This window comes from Macrobrachium nipponense, chromosome 37 (genome assembly GCF_015104395.2).
Source record: "Macrobrachium nipponense isolate FS-2020 chromosome 37, ASM1510439v2, whole genome shotgun sequence".
In the NCBI taxonomy this organism is placed as follows: Eukaryota; Metazoa; Arthropoda; class Malacostraca; order Decapoda; family Palaemonidae; genus Macrobrachium; species Macrobrachium nipponense.
In genome coordinates, this window is record NC_061097.1 from 40,782,393 (window position 1) to 40,800,604 (window position 18,212).

The window sequence follows — 18,212 nt, forward strand, 5'->3', positions numbered from 1 at the left end:
GCACATATATATATATATATATATTAAATAAGCTCCTTTAGGAATTAATCTTGGAAAGACGCCCTCGTTAACTAGGTTACCTGAGAAAAATAAATGGAGTCGGTCGTAATTTTTCAGCTTCCCTTTTTATGAATGAGAGAGAGAGAGAGAGAGAGAGAGAGAGAGAGAGAGAGAGAGAGAGAGAGAGCAGCTGTTGTCACGAGGCAGGGGGATGTCAAACGACCCTAAATATTTTTTCCCCTTATTTTTTTTTTTTATTTGATCTCTCGGTCGTCATAATATCATCCCAACATTCTAAGGAGTGACAGAGATTGAGTGTACGGAGGTATGTATGGTATGAATATAATATATTAGAGGATTATGCAGCCTTTGACTTTCTCTCAATTTTTTTTTTTTTTTTTTTTTTTTCTTTTTTTTTTTTTTTTTTTTTTTTTTTTGGGGGGGGGGCGGTGCTGGTTTGTGGCCCGGCCGGGAATGGATGAGGTTGTATGCCGCCCAGGGTAGGGAGGGTTGACCCCAAGGGGTATGGGGGTTTGGCCCCAAGGGAGGGAGGGGTTAACCAGGGGAAAGGGGGGGTGTTGGCCCCTGGGCGATAGGGGCTAGCCAGGGGAAAGGGATGGGGGTTGGCGATAGGGAAGGTTGGCTCCTGTGGTAGGGGGAGTTAGCTCTAGGTGGGATGGTTAGCCACAGGGGAAGGGGAGAGTGGCCCATGGAGGATGGGGAAGATTGGCCCTAAGGGAAAGGGGGGTTGATCCCTGGGGGAATGGTACGTTGCCCCCGGGGTGGGAGCGGAGAAGACTTGGATTTCCGTGAATGATTTGGTATCTGGAACATAATATTTTTAAAATTGGATAATCAATTTTCTTAGGCCACCGAAATTCGACAAATACTCCACTAAATAAATGAGGCAATGGGTGCCACAACCGAGAGAGCGAGCCAAAGATATCGTCTATGTTTAGTCTGACTTCCTTCGTTTTCAAAGTGACTTTGACGGAATGTCATGTCTTTAGGGGACATGTGTGGCCGAGTGTCCTTTGCCGATTGTATCAGAGAGGTTGCTTACACGAGTCATTGAGTTTTATGATGGCATTTGTTTTGATTGCTATTAACTCTCTTCCTCTCTTTCTGTCTCTCTTCCATGCACAATCTAATTCCCCCTCCGTCGCTCTCTCTCTCCCAAGTTCTTTCTACATTCTCTCTCTCTCTCTCTCTCTCTCTTCCAAGTTCTTTTCTACATTCTCTTTCTCTCTCAACTACACTTTCTTTCACTTCTCACTTTATTTCTCTCACATATTTTCCCTTCTCTCAACCCATCTCTATTTGCACATCTCTTTCCTAGTCTCTCTCTCGCACATTCTTCACCGTCCCTTCTCTTTCTTGTTCGCCTGTCATCCATTTCTCTTCCTATTAATTACACCGAGACCTCAAAGTTCTGTCTGAACGAAAAACAGAACACAGATCTTGCCGTCACTATGGCTAACTCAACTATGTTCGCTTTCGGCCTCATGACGACCCACTGCTATTTCCGCCATACCAGTCAAGTTTATTTAACTTGCAAAAGTTGTAATAGCACTATTTTTTTTTTTTTTTTTTTTTTTTTTGTTTACAAGGGACGGCTGCCAAGACCCAATTCCCCTCGACATATATCCAGAGTGCTTTAGTCATAGCCGATGGGACTGGCAACTCAATCTCCTTTTCTAGCCCAGACCAGAATTTTCACCAGAATGGTGGTTATAAACGTCCTGTCAAACAAACAAGTAAAAAATGCGCCCCAAGTTTCTTCGGCGCAGTCGAGTTTTCTGTAGCGCGTATAATCAAGGCCACCAAAAATAGATCTGTCTTTCGGTGGTCTCGGTATAACGCTGTATGAATCGCGGCCCATGAAACTCTCAGGCGGCCGTGGTAGCCTGTGTTGTTGCGTTGCCAGAACCACGATCACGGCTAACTTTAGCCTTAAATAAAATCAAAACAACTAGCGAGGCTAGAGGGCTCCAATTTGGTATGTTTAATGACTGGAGTGTGGACGATCAACATACAATTTGCAGCCCTCTAGCCTCGGTAGTTCTTAAGATCTGGGGGCGGATAGGAAAAGTGCGGACGGACAGACAAAGCCATCTCAGTAGTTTTCTTTTACCGAAAACTAAAAAGCATTGACAAAGGACAAAGATTGGCACAACTGTCATCACTTTCAAATGTTGGACTGTTTTGTACTCGAGTAATTAAGAGACATCATTCGCCAGCTCTGTGGGTTTCCCCGATCCTCTTTTCTAACGTAAAATGGAGAGGTCTCTGATTTTCAAGCGTTCAAAAGAGTGATGCCTTGTATTTACAGTCACATTAAGCTTCGTTGGTCAGGTCGTTAAATTCCCATCTCGTGTTGTTTTCAATTCTTGTACTCGATTTATACGTTGAGAGACAAGCCATAGAGCTGTCTCTCTCTCTCTCTCTCTCTCTCTCTCTCTTTAAATATAAATAGTTAGATATACGTGGTATGTGTGTATGAGCGAGTTGTACCTCAGTGGCAGTACTGGGTTTAAAATGCCAAGACTCATGGTTCGATCCCCGTCAGCTGTCAGGAATAGGGCATGGGGCAAGAAACCTCATCGCTCGAGACATGTCCACAACTGGAAGGTACTATCTGTTGACGCTAAGCCCTTTTGAAAGGAAATGACATAAGGTAGACTTTTTCCATGTGAAGTCGTTTCTCCTAATAAAGTACACAGAACACTAAAGGTTCTTTGACTTACCACAGGCTCCCTTTGATCTGCACCCACCAGCTGTCCAGCTTCTATAAACTCGTGTAGGTCCAATTTGCAATAGTTACTCTTTGCTCAACAATAAACCCAATAAACCCTTCAACTCAGTCCTAAGAGTGAGTGAGGTTTCAGCATTCTCCAAAACACTTTCCATATGTATATGGGACATAGCTGGGTCCCTTTCGTCCCGTTATAACGTCAAGCCAAATTTCTGTATACATCTACATCAACAGAATTCTACTTACCATCACTATATACACTCCTATACAGTAAGTCCTCGGGGTTACGCTGGTCTCGACTTACGATGTTCGTGGTTACGAACGCGCCCCCATAAAAATAAAAATAAAAAAAATAAAAATTATTTTGCGTCGTTCCGTCTTACGCGGTTTAGCGTCGGTATAGCAACGTAAACAAACGCGAACTAGTTCCAGGCGCACGGCGGAAGAATACGCTTTGTGGGGGAGAGGACGGCGTCGCTTCGCTACGCTCAGTCCTCGCCCATACGCCATTTTGGTTGTTTACACTGCCTCTCTCTCCTCGTGTTTGTATCGTTTTTGTAACTTTTTGCTCTTTGTTATGGCTCCCAAGCGCAAGGCGGACTCTTCTGATGGTAGTGCATCGAAGAAAAGAAAGGCCATCACCATGGAAAGTTAAAGTGGACATTTATAAAGCGATCTGAGAAGGGAGAAACGCCAACAAACATTGGCCGCTCGCTTGGCCTTAGCCGTTCGACCGTTGCTACCATTATCAAAGATAAAGAGCGCATCGTTGAACATGTGAAAGGATCTGCTCCTATGAAAGCGACAGTGATAACTAAGCAGCGTAGTGGTCTAATAATTGAAATGGAAAGGTTATTGGTGCTTTGGTTGGAAGACCATGTTCTCCAGTACTAGTATGTTCTGCCTCACCTCAAGAATCACCTGCCTCAGCATCTCCAGCAACTTCTGGAGGTTCTTTTTTCTCTTCACTAAAACCTCCCCCAGTCTCTCCAGCACCGCAGCTTCCTCTCAGTGTGCAAGCCAATCAAACTAATAAAGGTAAGGAATTGTTCTCTCGTTGTTATTGATAGGTATTTACATTAAATCATGTGGTATTTTTCAATGTTCCGACTTACGCTGAAAATCGTGTTACGATGCATCGTAAGAACGGATCTACGTCGTAACTCGAGGACCCCCCTGTACCTCATTAGTACTTGACCATCGTTGCTCAACATTCTCGGTTTACTCGTGGCTAATCGAATCAACTTTAGGAAGAATGAAAAGCAGGTTGAAGTGTTCTGGAAAAATAAAATAAATATATAATATATATATATATATATATATATATATATATAATGTTTTATGAAGTACTTCCTTCTTTAATCATTTATGTATAGACAGTGGAATATTTATAATTTAGACAATAAAAAAATATTCTAATGAATAAAATGTTTCAGAGTAAGCTGAACACTAAGCGCCATTTTCAAATATATGCGAGGCATCGTGTTTGATACTAATTAAATATAAATACAGTGTTGGAGATGACATATATGCCTTTGTTTAGAACACATTTTTGTAAATAATGAGAATTATTCACTGTTAATCGAGTAGAGGCGAAGCACAGATGTGGTATTAAGAAAACTAAACTATAAATTCATATTAATCTTTGGTAAATTTTAATGTAAGGATGATGCTTGCAATCACGCAAGTTGTTGAAATAACTTAAGACATTATTGATAACTCAGAAATTATTCCAGTTCACACGAACTGCCAACTTTTCAAGTAAGTGAAATTTATTCTATTACCTACTTCTCCATATATTCTAAGTGCAATAAAACCTACTTTTCTTTTACACTTCCAATGTTGTTACATAGAAACTCGTTCCACTGGAATGTTTACAGATTGCCTCACGGGCTTAGAAGTTTGCTTGGCAAACCATCCTTTTTGTAGAAGTCTTTGTGGGATATTAGTCAAAAAAACATATCTGTAAAACCCCTTTCCAGGCTGCTTGCCAAACAAGCTAATTGTAGGCTGCTCGACAATCAGTCTATTTGTAAAAGCCTTTGGAGACTACGAGAAAAACCACCTATCCACAGAACACTTTCCAGTCTGTATTACTACAACGTACCTGTGGACCCCTTTGTAGTTGATGAAAAACTCTACGAGAATATTTTTTTAAGTTGCTCGAAACATAATACCCTATTTTTGTAGATTGCTTGCTAACTGAACCACCTAAAGAAATTAGCAGGCTGCTTAAAATACGGCATATTTATCGAATCCTCTGTAAGTAGCTACTAAGATTCTGTGGGTTACCTGACAAATAATCAAGTCACAGAAATCGCTGGAGTCTATCTATGCCTTCCAAGGCTCACGACAAATAACCTGTGTATAATACTAACAGTACATCGTATTTATAGAACAATGTAGTTTCTTATTGGAAAAAATTACCCACCAAGCATTTTTCCACAGGCAATTCACACACGACTGACGCACACGTCACAGAATGCGTCAAGGAAGGGAGTCCAGTTCCTTTGACAGGATTTCGAGTTTTCCTTCGAGGCCTCTGTCCTCCATTTCACTCTCGTAGCAGAAGATCTCCCTCACCTCCTGTAGGATGTTCTCTGCCTCGTTTAAGTAATCCTTTAATACAGAAAAGGAGAATCACTATGGTTTGGTAAATTCATATTACGAGATATTTTTTTTTACGAAAGCGTTCCATCTTTTGCAAAAACTTTGATTATATATTTATCAGGGGCAGAAATACGTTTAAGTTATCATTAAGAAAATCAATGAAGTCGCTCAGACGCAATATTTTTACCAGCAGTTAAGTGATTAGGCAATGTAAAAGTGAGAAAACTTTTGCATTCCATAATATGGATAGTTTTATCCCAAATCCTTTAAAGATTACGGAGATTCCTTTCCCTACTATAGATGGTATGGAAAAAAATTTACATAAGTAGAAATAACAATCATCAATTTTCTTCCAGAATCATGTCACTCTTCTTATGAATGAATTATCACCAAGAGAACTATTGCACTTGAGTGACTTTTCATATACAATTCTGTGCATCCAAAGATACGTGGATAAATATTAATAGGTCGAAGTTGTTTACCTGGGCAGATTTGTTATTAGTCTCTCCAAAGTCACGCAGTCTCTTCCCCAGGGTCTTCTGAGTAGCAAAAAGCTCGTAAAGAAAGAATCCTCTGTACTGGCTTCTTCCAGGGAATACGGCGTCGGCCATCTGCAGCAGGTCCTTGCAATAGGATACTTTTCTTAGCAGCAGATCTTTCGAAATATCTGGAAAGACAATTTACGGACCTTAAGACTAAATCAATCAGATACTTCGTTCAATTTTTTTTAGACGACCAAACATATGAAGCCTTTTTTTCAAATATGTCGTTTGAGACTTGCAACTCGACTGTACTGAATTTTACCTTTGTTTTAGTTTTCTGGAAAATGGAAGAAATAACCAGATACATACATTTATTATTATCATTATTATTATTATCATTTAGAAGATGACCCCATTCATATGGAACTAGCCCACCACACCGGCCACCGACTTAAAATTCGAGCTTCCAAAGAATATGGCGTTCATTGAAAGTGACAATAAGTTATTAAAAAAATTAACAAATTATTGGATATATTAGTAAAAAAGGAAGTATAACAGGTTACACACACACACACAAGCTGTAACTTCGACGACATTCCATACATACATACATACATACATACGCATACAAACACAAGACACATTCCGATATATAAACATTTATAATTCACCAACTTCCTTTCTCTGCATTCAGCCAATGTGTCTGGGATGAGGTCGTGAGCCCCACAGTAAATATCCGAATGAAACCGTGAGTAATTTTAACCTTTGTATCTGTACTGAGGATGGTTGCCGCAAAACTTGATCCAGGCGAATTTCGCCTCCAAGGGCACCTGGTGGCTGGGATGGACCCTCCGGCTGCAGAGCTCAATGAGGTTCTCCAGGGGCCGGATTTGACTCCGGTCCCTTTCGTGGAACATCCTGACGAGCGTTTCATTGGTCTGTTCAACCTGCAGAAAATGAAATCAAATGGAACATAAGTAACAATGTATACACATAAACATATACATATAGTTTCTATATTTTTACGTATACATACATATATATAGATAGACATGAATAAACGCATACAAACACATATACAGATACATTCATCTTTCTTGTATTTGGATCTTAAGGCTTTGTAGTGACAAGCGTATCCAACCAAAAATAAAAACATGAAGAGCTCGAGAAGTAGAGTGGCATCATGACTATTACAATTACATATGTCTATGGTAAAAAGTGACCAGTAGATCCTACATACTTTAATATTTATATATATATATATATATATATATATATATATATATATATATATATATATATATATATATCGACAGATTGATAGATAGATAGATAGATAGATAGATAGATAGATATCACCTGTACATTCAGTTTTGAACTGGTACTATGTACCTGGTAATCAGTCAGCTGATACCAGGTACAAAATTACCCTCGTAGGTCTACAAGTGTAATCGAAAAGTTCATATCATTTGCTCATACCTATAATTGTCTTGAATTGGAATGATTATGAAATGCATGTACAAGTGAGAGACACTGGGTTGTATTACCGAGAAAGGATAAATTAAATACTGGGTAAGTCTACTCTGCAGTTACTTATTGCTTGTTCCTTTGTTGATGTAAGCCGTGAATTGTGTGTGTGTGTAGTAGTATAATTATAATTATATAATATATATATATTAATATATATATATATATATTATATATATGTGTGTGTGTGTGTGTGTGTGTGTATGTATATATATATATATATATATATATATATATATATATGTCTACATATATACACAGAGCTACGAGGGCAATTTGGTACCTGGTAATCACCTGACTGAGGTGGGTCATAGCCAAGGTCAGAATGGAGACTTCAAGGGGGAAAGTTGTACAGGTGGTATATATCTAACTATCTCTATTTCTATATATATATATATAATATAATATATATATATATATATATTTAAATATAATTACTTATTTGCCACTAGCAAAGGTGACCCCACTAAGTGCTACCAAAGCTAGTTTCCATTCAGTATTTATGAACGAAGTTCCTTGCCCCTGTCATCGACCAGTGGAACATAATTCACTACTTAGGTCAACAAAGGCACAATTACGCTGCAAAGTCGGGAATCGAGCAAGTCCCTCTTGCATGCGGGAGAGTATTATAAACACTGAACTACTAATTCCAGTGTTTATATACACATATATATGGTGTGTGTGTGTGTGTGTGAGGCCCCTCTAACTCAGTAGCAGGTATCTCACATAGCTAGTTGAATACATGAGTCAGATCCCTCATGCCAAGGACATAATTAGGCTCATTTCCTGAAGAAAAAAGATGATGACGCTATTTGCCTAAGGTATGAATGACCAACTCGGTGGTTAGTCTATAACGGAGAAAACCGATTATACTCTAACTGAAATATGCATTGTGCACTTTATGTGGTATTCCGCCATACACCACAGCAATTATTTACAGAATAACCAAATGTTTTCCTTATCTAATGGGTTCTTAACTGATAACCAAACGCCTTCAATTTGGACGAGCTATGATCTTATCGACGAGGGGGAGAAATACCTCATGTAATGACATATACCAACCAAGAGGGAAATCAGAGATCCTGGGCAGCTGCCAGACGCACGTCACCAGACAGCTTGTATGCTGCCGAGATAGATAATAAAAGTAAAATAACGGTCGCAATTTATTCCAACAGAATTGATCACTTTCCCTCAAGGCAACAGACTGCGGGAATAAACGGCAAGTGCCTTGGCTCTAATTAGGGCTAAGTATAGACGCGCACTCTGCTTTCAAGGATGCATGAGTTGCACTTTGAGCGTTGCTCTTTGGTAAATTGAAGGTTAATTTGCTTTTACGGGAGGTAAGAGAAGTGAGTTATGTTGCATTAAATGAGATTTACATTGTGGATTTTACATGAATTATATAAATTCTAAAATGTATTTTCGCACGAAAAACGATGGATATAGTATCGTTCACTCATATACCACACACACACACACACACACACACACACACACACACACACACACACACATACATATATAATATATATATATATATATATATATATATATATATATATATATAATATATTATATATATATTACATAAATCACCTTCAATGCCGTGCTTTTCCTTCCACAAATCTCCACACGTCTACAGTATATACAACTGTAATTTGACTCAATCATTTTAGAATAAATGTGAGAAGGAAGGCTATGACGTCTTTTCAGAGGGCCATTAACCTGAGAGGAAAAGGGGGCTAATTGCCGAAAAGGAAAATCACTCCCCTCAGTAACCCACCGTTGTCTTCAAGGAAGAATTCCCCTCAAATTTATGGTTCTGCTTCGAAGTTACGCAACAAGGCTGCCACTGTGTTTACCTTCACTGGGGGACATTCTTCTCTCTCTCTCTCTCTCTCTCTCTCTCTCTCTCTCTCTCTCTCTCTCTCTCTCTCGTAATCTTTACGTAGTTGATTCTATTAAGTGTTTATACTTATTTTTTTCTATTTTTCTGCTTCCAGGCTCTTGACTAAAGAACTTTTAATGCTGTTACAATCTCTCTCTCTCTCTCTCTCTCTCTCTCTCTCTCTCTCTCTCTCTCTCTCTCCTGCTAAGTCTGTCTGCATGGCTGTATGTCTGTTAATCTATTTCTCTCTTTCTCTCTCCACTGTAAATCAAATAAAAAAAAAACAATATCGCAAGTGACTGAAAGCTCCAAAATTTCTTAATATACACCTCATCTGGTAACAGTATAAATATTATTATAATTTTCACTACTGCTATTAGCACTGTCAGTAGGAATTTGAACAGCAGGCATTTTGCTTGACATTCTGCGAAGAGCCGAATCTGGACTTGGCACTTAAATGGCAACATTGTTGAAACAATGTCAAGATAATTGGAGGTAGCAATTTTATTCTGATTTTCTTTCCCATTTCCTTTTTACTTTTGCGTTTGTTGTTTGATGGTCAGCCAATTCGCTTCTTTTAATTGTGATGTAGGGATTGTGAAATTGATTCGGCAAATATACACAGAGGCACATATAGTATACACATACATAATTTTTTTTAAGAATTCAGCCGTTTTCCCTAACGAGGAGGAATTAAAATAAAAACACAATGGCCATAGTCGTTTTAACACTTGGATCATTGCAGGTGTCCGTACGCAGTACAATTTCCACATATTAGCCTATCATATATATATATATATATATATATATATATATATATATATAATATTATATATATATATATATATATATATATTATATATATATATATATATATATATATATAAAGTCCAGTACCTTTCAAAGTATTTACTGCTCAGAATGGTACTGGGACTTTATGGACACCCTGTATGTATGTATATATATATATATCTATATATATATATATATATATATATATATATATCTATCTATATATATATAGATATATATATATAACACAATATGATATTAATTTTATAAGATAGAAGAAACATGGCTGACGTGAAAGTGGAGATTGGAAGGAGTTACGCTAAGCTCAGGAATACTTGTAGAAATATCTCATATATCTGTTAGGAGGACAATTGAGAGGTTGAAAAATATAATAAAGAAACCAGGAGTTGATGGAGTTACAATTGTGACACTGCGGTCTGATGGTAAAAGTGTGACTGAGAGGCTGACCAGGTCATATAAGGTACGCATGAATGAGGGAAAGGTTCCTAAAGAATGAGTTAGATGAGTAATTGTTCCTTTGTATAGAGGAGACTAGGAATTAAAAGGAAATCACTTAAATTACTTTACCAAGGAAGGTGTCTTGTAGGGTTTTGGTCGAAAATGTAAGACATATGATAAAGGGAGACCTGTGTGGGTTTAGACAAGGAAGGGGGAGTGTAGATCATGCGTTTGTTAACAGAAAGCTGTATGAGAAGTTTAAAGTAAATAGAAGCAGCTGTTCATGCAATACGTAGGCCCACAGAGGGAATGTGAAGGGCAAGTTAAGTATATCTTAATTTTCACCAGACCACTGAGCTGATTAACAGCTTTCCTAGGGCTGGCCCAAAAGATTAGATCATCTTACGTGGCTAGGAACCAACTGGTTACTTAGCAACGGGATCCGAACCACATCGAGAAATGAATTTCTATCACCAGAAATAAATTCCTCTAATTCTTTGTTGGCAGAGCGGGGATTCGAACCCGGACCCTGAGATCGGCAGTCGAGCGCGTAACCGGCTCGTCCAACGAGGAACTAATGTGAAGGGTGCTCAGAATGTGTATTATGAATCACAAGACGGAGGGGGGGTTTAACATTTTTAGGATAGAAGCGAATCATATGCTGGAATACGGCCAACAAATATTGGATGGAGTTGCAAGTCAAGGACAACAGTAGATGTATAGGTGGAAAGGTGATAAATCAACTCCCACGAATGGATTGCAGAATGGCTGATGTTCGCAGATATTACAGTGCTAATCGGGCATGGTGAAAAGAGACTGTAGAGGCTGATGAAATAGTTTCAAGTTTGAACGAGGAGAAAAGCGAAGGTCAATCTGAGCCAGTTAGGGTTACGAAGGGAAATGCGAAACAGGAAAACGGTGCAGCGACCTAATATGGATAATGAAAGAATGATAGCTGTTGAATTATATAGGTTATTTGGAGGACAGAAGATTGGTAGGAGCTGTATGCTAATTCGGTATAGTGATAGGGAGAAGGAGAGGGAGATTTATAAAGTGCTGAAGTTAAAGAAGTTGAGATGATATGGGTCTTAATTTTTTGGGGCTGTTGTTGATGACTCGTGCATGTGCATGAGTGTATGTGTGTGTGGGGGTAAGTCTGTGGATACTCGTACACATGACTGCACGCACAGAACCACACATACATATATGAGATACATTTCAATTTAGTCTACCCTGCGGTTATTTCAAACAGCGGACTCAAGTTTGATAAGCCACCGAAATGTAATGAAACAAAATGAGGTAGAAAAAACCCATCGGGACAGGCACATCATAATTCGCACTACTGTGTCCTCCACTTTCTCAAACGACCTCAGCCGCCTGGCGTTTGGCCAAAACGCACAAAAGACCTCAAACTAGATCAAACGTTTAACGAACGACAAGAATTGCGGAATGTCACTGAAGGAAGAGATCGCGTACATCAAAGAGATTCAAAGGCACCCTCCTCCTCCTCTTCTTCTTGACGTTTCTATCTTTAATTCGTCCTCCATTTTCATTCGTTTGAAGGTATTTCAAAATGCGATTTGGTCTTGTTCGCTTTTTCCTATTAGGTGGTTTATCGTTATACATTCATGCTTGTACACACACACACACACACACACACATACAAATTATATATATACATATATAACTAGTGAAAATATTGTTACAACAGAATTCCATCTGATAAAAGGAGCCCATAAAAGCGCCAAAATATAAAAAGTAAGTACTATATTCAGAGACTGCTGTATCTCTCTTCAAGTAGGTAATGAAGGGAGAGACAGCAGTCTCTGAAATATGGCACTTACTTTCTATATTTTGGCGTTTTTATATGCTCCTTTTATTAGATATACATATACATACATACATACATACATTATATATATATAGATATATATATATATATATATATATATATATATATATATATATATATATATATATATATCCACTCCCAGTAATCTAATAATTGAACATTTTGCTTAAAAAGACTCAAAAAGAAAGACATACGTGTGTGAGTGTATGTGTTATTTTTTATAAGAGCCAATCAACATACAAGTTTGCAGCGCCAATGGCTGACTCAGACTATAAGCACTCCTCTACAAACCTGAGGGATTCATCGACTTCAAGGACTCTCCCCCTCCCCCCTATCAATGTGAATTCATCGGCTGCAAGGACTTTCCCTTTAACGTAACATTTGATGGTAGATCTATAGTACAATTCCGCGGCGACCTAGACTATGACAGTTGCGGTTTTTCTATGCAAGTTTACCTCCTGAACAAGAATTTTGAGTAATATTTATTCGGACGACTGTAATTAACCCCCAGGGGCCAGTACTAAACACCTCGAAATACATTAGACGCCCTAATCCCTATGGATGTCGTATTCGCGGTTACGTTCCTTGCAGTCCGTGAGGAACTATTCTTTAGAATTACCCACTTGATTTCACCTCCACTGACCTCTTTGCCCGTGACGGTGCTACCGCAGTCCTGACAGGCCCAGACGGCGTCGAAATTCATGGGGTCGCTGGACAGGACATTTCCACCGCACTGGCTGCAGAGGAGCGTACTGTAGTGGGAGCCCAGCTCCGTGGGATCAGAACAACGCCGGCAGGTGCATTCGAAGAACTTGGATTTCTGCGGGGAGATGAGATAAGTCTGGTTCAGGGGTCGCCTTCATACCTGCGGCTCTTTTAAGATAAGTGGCTCCATTAAGCTGAACAAATACCTTTTTAATAATTTAAAATAAAGAAATTGTGTAACACTCTGAAGACAATTTCAGATTAACTTTGATTCAATTTTGCAGGCATATCATAGGCATCAATTTTATTTTTTTTAATGATATATGTTTTTAAAGGTCCGGTAAAAAAAAAAAATCATCCTTATTCTAAACCAAAAGAAGTTCAATAAAGGTTACTTTAAACCAATCGATAAATTTTAAATTAACAAGGACGATAAACAACTACTTTCCCTAGATGAGCGAAAAAAATTAAATAAAGAATATGGTAAATAATTCTTGCTTATTTTCTTCAGAGCATTCGGTAGATATAATAAACAGTTGGTGAAGAAATAGTTATGAATTTCCCGAATGTTTAAATTTAAAAAAATGTAAGAAAGCCATAATTTCCCCTTAACAAAAATGAAAGATATAGGTGGAAAAAATCGTTCTTACTTCCCCCTCATTGGTCAGTATTTTAAATCAAATATACTGTCTAAATAAATCGTTCTTGCGTTCATCAAATCACTCAATAAAATAAAATATTTATCAAGAGTCGTTCTTTACTTACTGCACTTAAAAAAAATGGCGCAATAAACGGTTTTAAGTTCTAAACCAATTATCCCAGTATAAGCAGTTCGCTAAATAAATCGACCTTGGTTCCCCTCAACCAATCAACTTCTAAACTAATTATCAAAGAATGAGCAATTCGCTAAATAAATCGATCTTGGCTTCCCTAAACCAATCAACTTCTAAACTGATTATCCAAGTATGAGCAATCCGCGAAGTAAATCGACCTTGGTTACCCTCAACCAATCAACACCAGCTTGAAATAATCAAGTCGACAAGAAACTTGTTTACAGTCGAGCTGCGCTCAAAAGCACAGCAACAAACCTAAAACTGTTTTAGCCACTTCTGCAGGTGTCAGGGGCTGGTATGTCTGAATTCAGTTTCTTTTATTCTTCTTCTTCTTCTTGTTCTTGTTCTTCAGAGGACAATTTATTTTCAACGCTTTGCCAGCGGACCGTTTAGGAACGAGTTTCGGATAAAAGTGCAACTTCTTGAAATGCTCGGGACATTCGGCATTGGCCCAGGTCAAGTTAAGCTTGGCTTTGTGAGAAAGTGTCGCTCTCTCATTCTTCATCTTGGGGTGGATAAACATACATTTATGAAAGTGAAACTATATATATATTTTATATGTATATATGTATATATATATATATATATATATATATATATATATATATACATACATATATATATATATATATATATACTATATATATGATATATATATATATACATATATATATATACATATATATATATATATATATATATATATATATATATACATATATATGAGTGTTGTGTTTTATATTATATACATAATATATATATATATATATATATATATATATATATAGATATATATATATATACTTTTAGGGCATAGTTTTTCTCTAATACAATTTTCGTTAAAAGCAATTGCTTTAGTGGCATCAATAAGTTTCTTGCAGGTATCTTCATACCGACGAAGTTTTTTCCGATTCTCGTTCGTCAATTTCTGGTGAAATATACGCAGACTTCCTTCTTCCATTTATTGAATTTTGTCACGACAGCTGTTTCGCCTTTTATGGCATTATCAAGCGACTACTGACTTACAATCTGACCTTTCGGCCTATTTATCTCATCGTGTGGGAGGTATGACCTCGAGGTATGGGTAACTGGTTAGTCTAGGGATTAACAGCTTAAGGGCGTTGTTTTAGTTACAAAGAATATAAGGCATATGTACTGCGACAATAAGAGTGAAAGTTTAAACAGTGGTTAAATAAATATTCAAAATACAATGCCATGTGCTAGAGTTTCCTTAAATGTATGTTTAAAATTTAATATGTTACATGTTGGTTTTAGATAAAAATTACAAAATTACATACAGGAATGAAAATGAATATAGAAATCTAAATACGGGAGTACAAATATATGTATATATTTTATAGCATGCATAAAGGTACAAGAGATAATTTCTGTTTATACATAAATGTGTGTGATTTAAAATTGAGTTGTGTGTGTGTGTGTGGTGTATGTCCAAAATGGTCTACGTTGGTTAACGGTTGCTGATTCGTGTTGGCTTGGGTCTCAGCGACCTGAGTAAGGATGTTACTTGACTTTCGCTGACGCTGGGTCTTCTCATGCCTTCCAAGGGGCGCGATGTTCTCGGTGATTGGGGCGCGCTGTCTGGTCCCTGTTGGCTTGGGTATTCCTTCTCCTGCTGGAGGGGAGTATATGGTCCGATTCCTTGTTGGACGTTCAAGGTCGGCTTCTTTGAACTAGCGACGCTCACTGCTTCCGTTATTTAAGAGGCGACCGTAGTTGTCTTCTCTGTGTACGACCTGGGTGCCTTCTATGAGCTCTTGTAGAGATGGCTTCCTGTCGTGAACATCTATGTAATGTTGATGGATGGCCCTTGATTTCTATGAGCCAGCAGACGTCTCCGAAGGGTCGTTGTAGTGTGCCCGATGTAGTTTTGGCTGTGAGGTTTACACACCTCCTCTGGACAAGTAAATTTGTAAACTACATTCGTGCACATCTCCTTCGGTCCACCCGGAGCGGTGCTGTTCTTCATTATTAAGGCTGCTACAAGGGTGGCTTACTATATATCCTGAGGGCTTTATTTTATGGTAAGGGGCTTTTGGGGTTACGCCTCTGTTTATTATCCCGCGTAGTGTGCAGCAATCCTCCTTGATGCAGACCCATAATGTACACGATGGTAAATAATCAATTGTTTTTCCTCGTTTTTCGCCATGGTGTTGGGTTGGTAAAATTCGTCCATTTTCTTTTTTATTGCTGCTTCGATAATTTGATCTGCATACCCGTTGTTTGTCAGCAGTTGGCGAATTCGGGTCGAGTTCGTTAGGGTATATCTTCCATGATGAGCTGTGTGTGAAGGTTCTGTTGACATACGCACTCACGACAGACTTTTTATATGCGTCCGGGCACTCCCCGCGTGCGTTTCAAGCAACGCCCAGCGTTCGTTGCTTTCGTATAAACGGTCGTCTTAAACTGTCCTTCTTGTTGTTTTACCCAGGACATCAAAGCAAATGGCAAAGTCTTCTGCTGGCTGTGCTCTGTGGTGAAGTTGAGCACTGAGTTTCTTTTCAGAGCATCTGCTAGTTTTTTTGGTATCTTCAGGCTCTTTTATTGTGACGAATATATCGTCGATGTACCGCCCATAAATCCTAGGTTTTAGATGTTCTCTAAAGGTCCTTTCTTCGACGGTGGCCATGTACATATTTGCAAAGAGGACCCCTAGTGGGGATCCCATGGCGACTCCGTCTACTTGTCGAAATAATTCCCCCTGATGAGAGAGGAAAGGGGCTTCTGTAGTGCTAGCTTTCAGCATCTCTCGGAGGACATCTTCGGAAATGGGCAGCGGGTTCTTCTCGGACCTGTATACACGATCAAGAATGATGTCGATCGTTTCTTCGACGGGAACGTTCGTAAACAAACTCTCCACGTCGAGTGAGGCAATGTCGTCTTCTGGTCCTTTTTCCTGTAGGAGATCAATAAACTCCACCGCTGATTTCAGTAAATATGCACCGGGTATGTAAGGTACCAGCAATTCATTCAGGACTTTCGCTATCCTATAGGTTGGGGATGTCATCTGAGAGATGATGGGCCTTAGGGGGTTGCCTGCCTTGTGTGTTTTCACTGTTCCGTAGCAGTAACCGGGCCATAGTCTCCTTTTACCTTAGGGAATTTTACGACGTCTTGCTGATTGGTGGCCATAGTCACAAGCCTCGACACTTTCTTTCTGAGGTCCTCGGTGGGGTCTTTTGTCAAGCGTTGGAATTTGGAAGTGTCCAGGAGGATCCCTATCCATCTTTTCAAAATAATCACTTTTCTTCATCACTACGTACACTGATGATTGTTTGTCACCTTTCCGTATGATGATGTCTGGGTTGCTACGTAGTTCTTTAGCGGCTTCCCTCATCTCCTTAGTGATTAATTGGCTTCGGAAATGTCCTCTCTGTCGTCCTGCTTCTCCAACAAGTTCATCAATGACGGTAGGTGTTAGTTCTAGCTTACCATCATCTCGGAGTTGTAAAAGTCGGTCTATAAGGGCCTCTATGCCAAGAAACCACACACTGAAGCCAAGAGAATAGAAACGGAGGCCCTTATAGACCGACTTTTACAACTCCGAGATGATGGTAAGCTAGAACTAACACCTACCGTCATTGATGAACTTGTTGGAGAAGCAGGACGACAGAGAGGACATTTCCGAAGCCAATTAATCACTAAGGAGATGAGGGAAGCCGCTAAAGAACTACGTAACAACCCAGACATCATCATACGGACAAAGGTGACAAATCATCAGGGTACGTAGTGATGAAGAAAAGTGATTATTTTTGAAAAGATGGATAGGATCCTCCTGGCCACCTTCCAAATTCCAACGCTTGACAAAAGACCCCACCGAGGACCTCAGAAAAGAAAGTGTCGAGGCTTGTGACTAGGGCCAACAATCAGCAAGACGTCGTACAAAATTCCCTAAGGTAAAAGGAGACTATGGGCCCGGTACTGCTACGGAACAGTGAAAACACACAAGGCAGGCAACCCCCTAAGGCCCATCATCTCTCAGATGACATCCCAACCTATAGGATAGCGAAAGTCCTGAATGAATTGGCTGGTACCTTACATACCCCGGTGCATATTTACTGAAATCAGCGGTGGAGTTTATTGATCTCCTACAGGAAAAAGGACCAGAAGACGACATTGCCTCACTCGACGTGGAGAGTTTGTTTACGAACGTTCCCGTCGAAGAAACGATCGACATCATTCTTGATCGTGTATACAGGTCCGAGAAGAACCCGCTGCCATTTCCGAAGATGTCCTCCGAGGAGATGCTGAAAGCTAGCACTACAGAAGCCCCTTTCCTCTCTCATCAGGG

General features: G+C 39.1%; 1 protein-coding gene across 1 annotated transcript in view; it reads right to left on the reverse strand.

The window, feature by feature from the left end:
* The window catches only part of LOC135209352 (uncharacterized), a 95,315-nt gene that overhangs the window by 50,615 nt on the left and 26,488 nt on the right, over positions 1–18,212 (reverse strand). Inside the window, exons 6-9 of the mRNA XM_064242050.1 lie at positions 13,009–13,185; positions 6,611–6,794; positions 5,848–6,032; positions 5,244–5,374 (exon numbers count right to left, since the gene is read on the reverse strand). Of these exons, the coding sequence (XP_064098120.1) occupies positions 5,244–5,374; positions 5,848–6,032; positions 6,611–6,794; positions 13,009–13,185 (677 nt within the window). The remainder of the gene's footprint in view (positions 1–5,243; positions 5,375–5,847; positions 6,033–6,610; positions 6,795–13,008; positions 13,186–18,212) is intronic.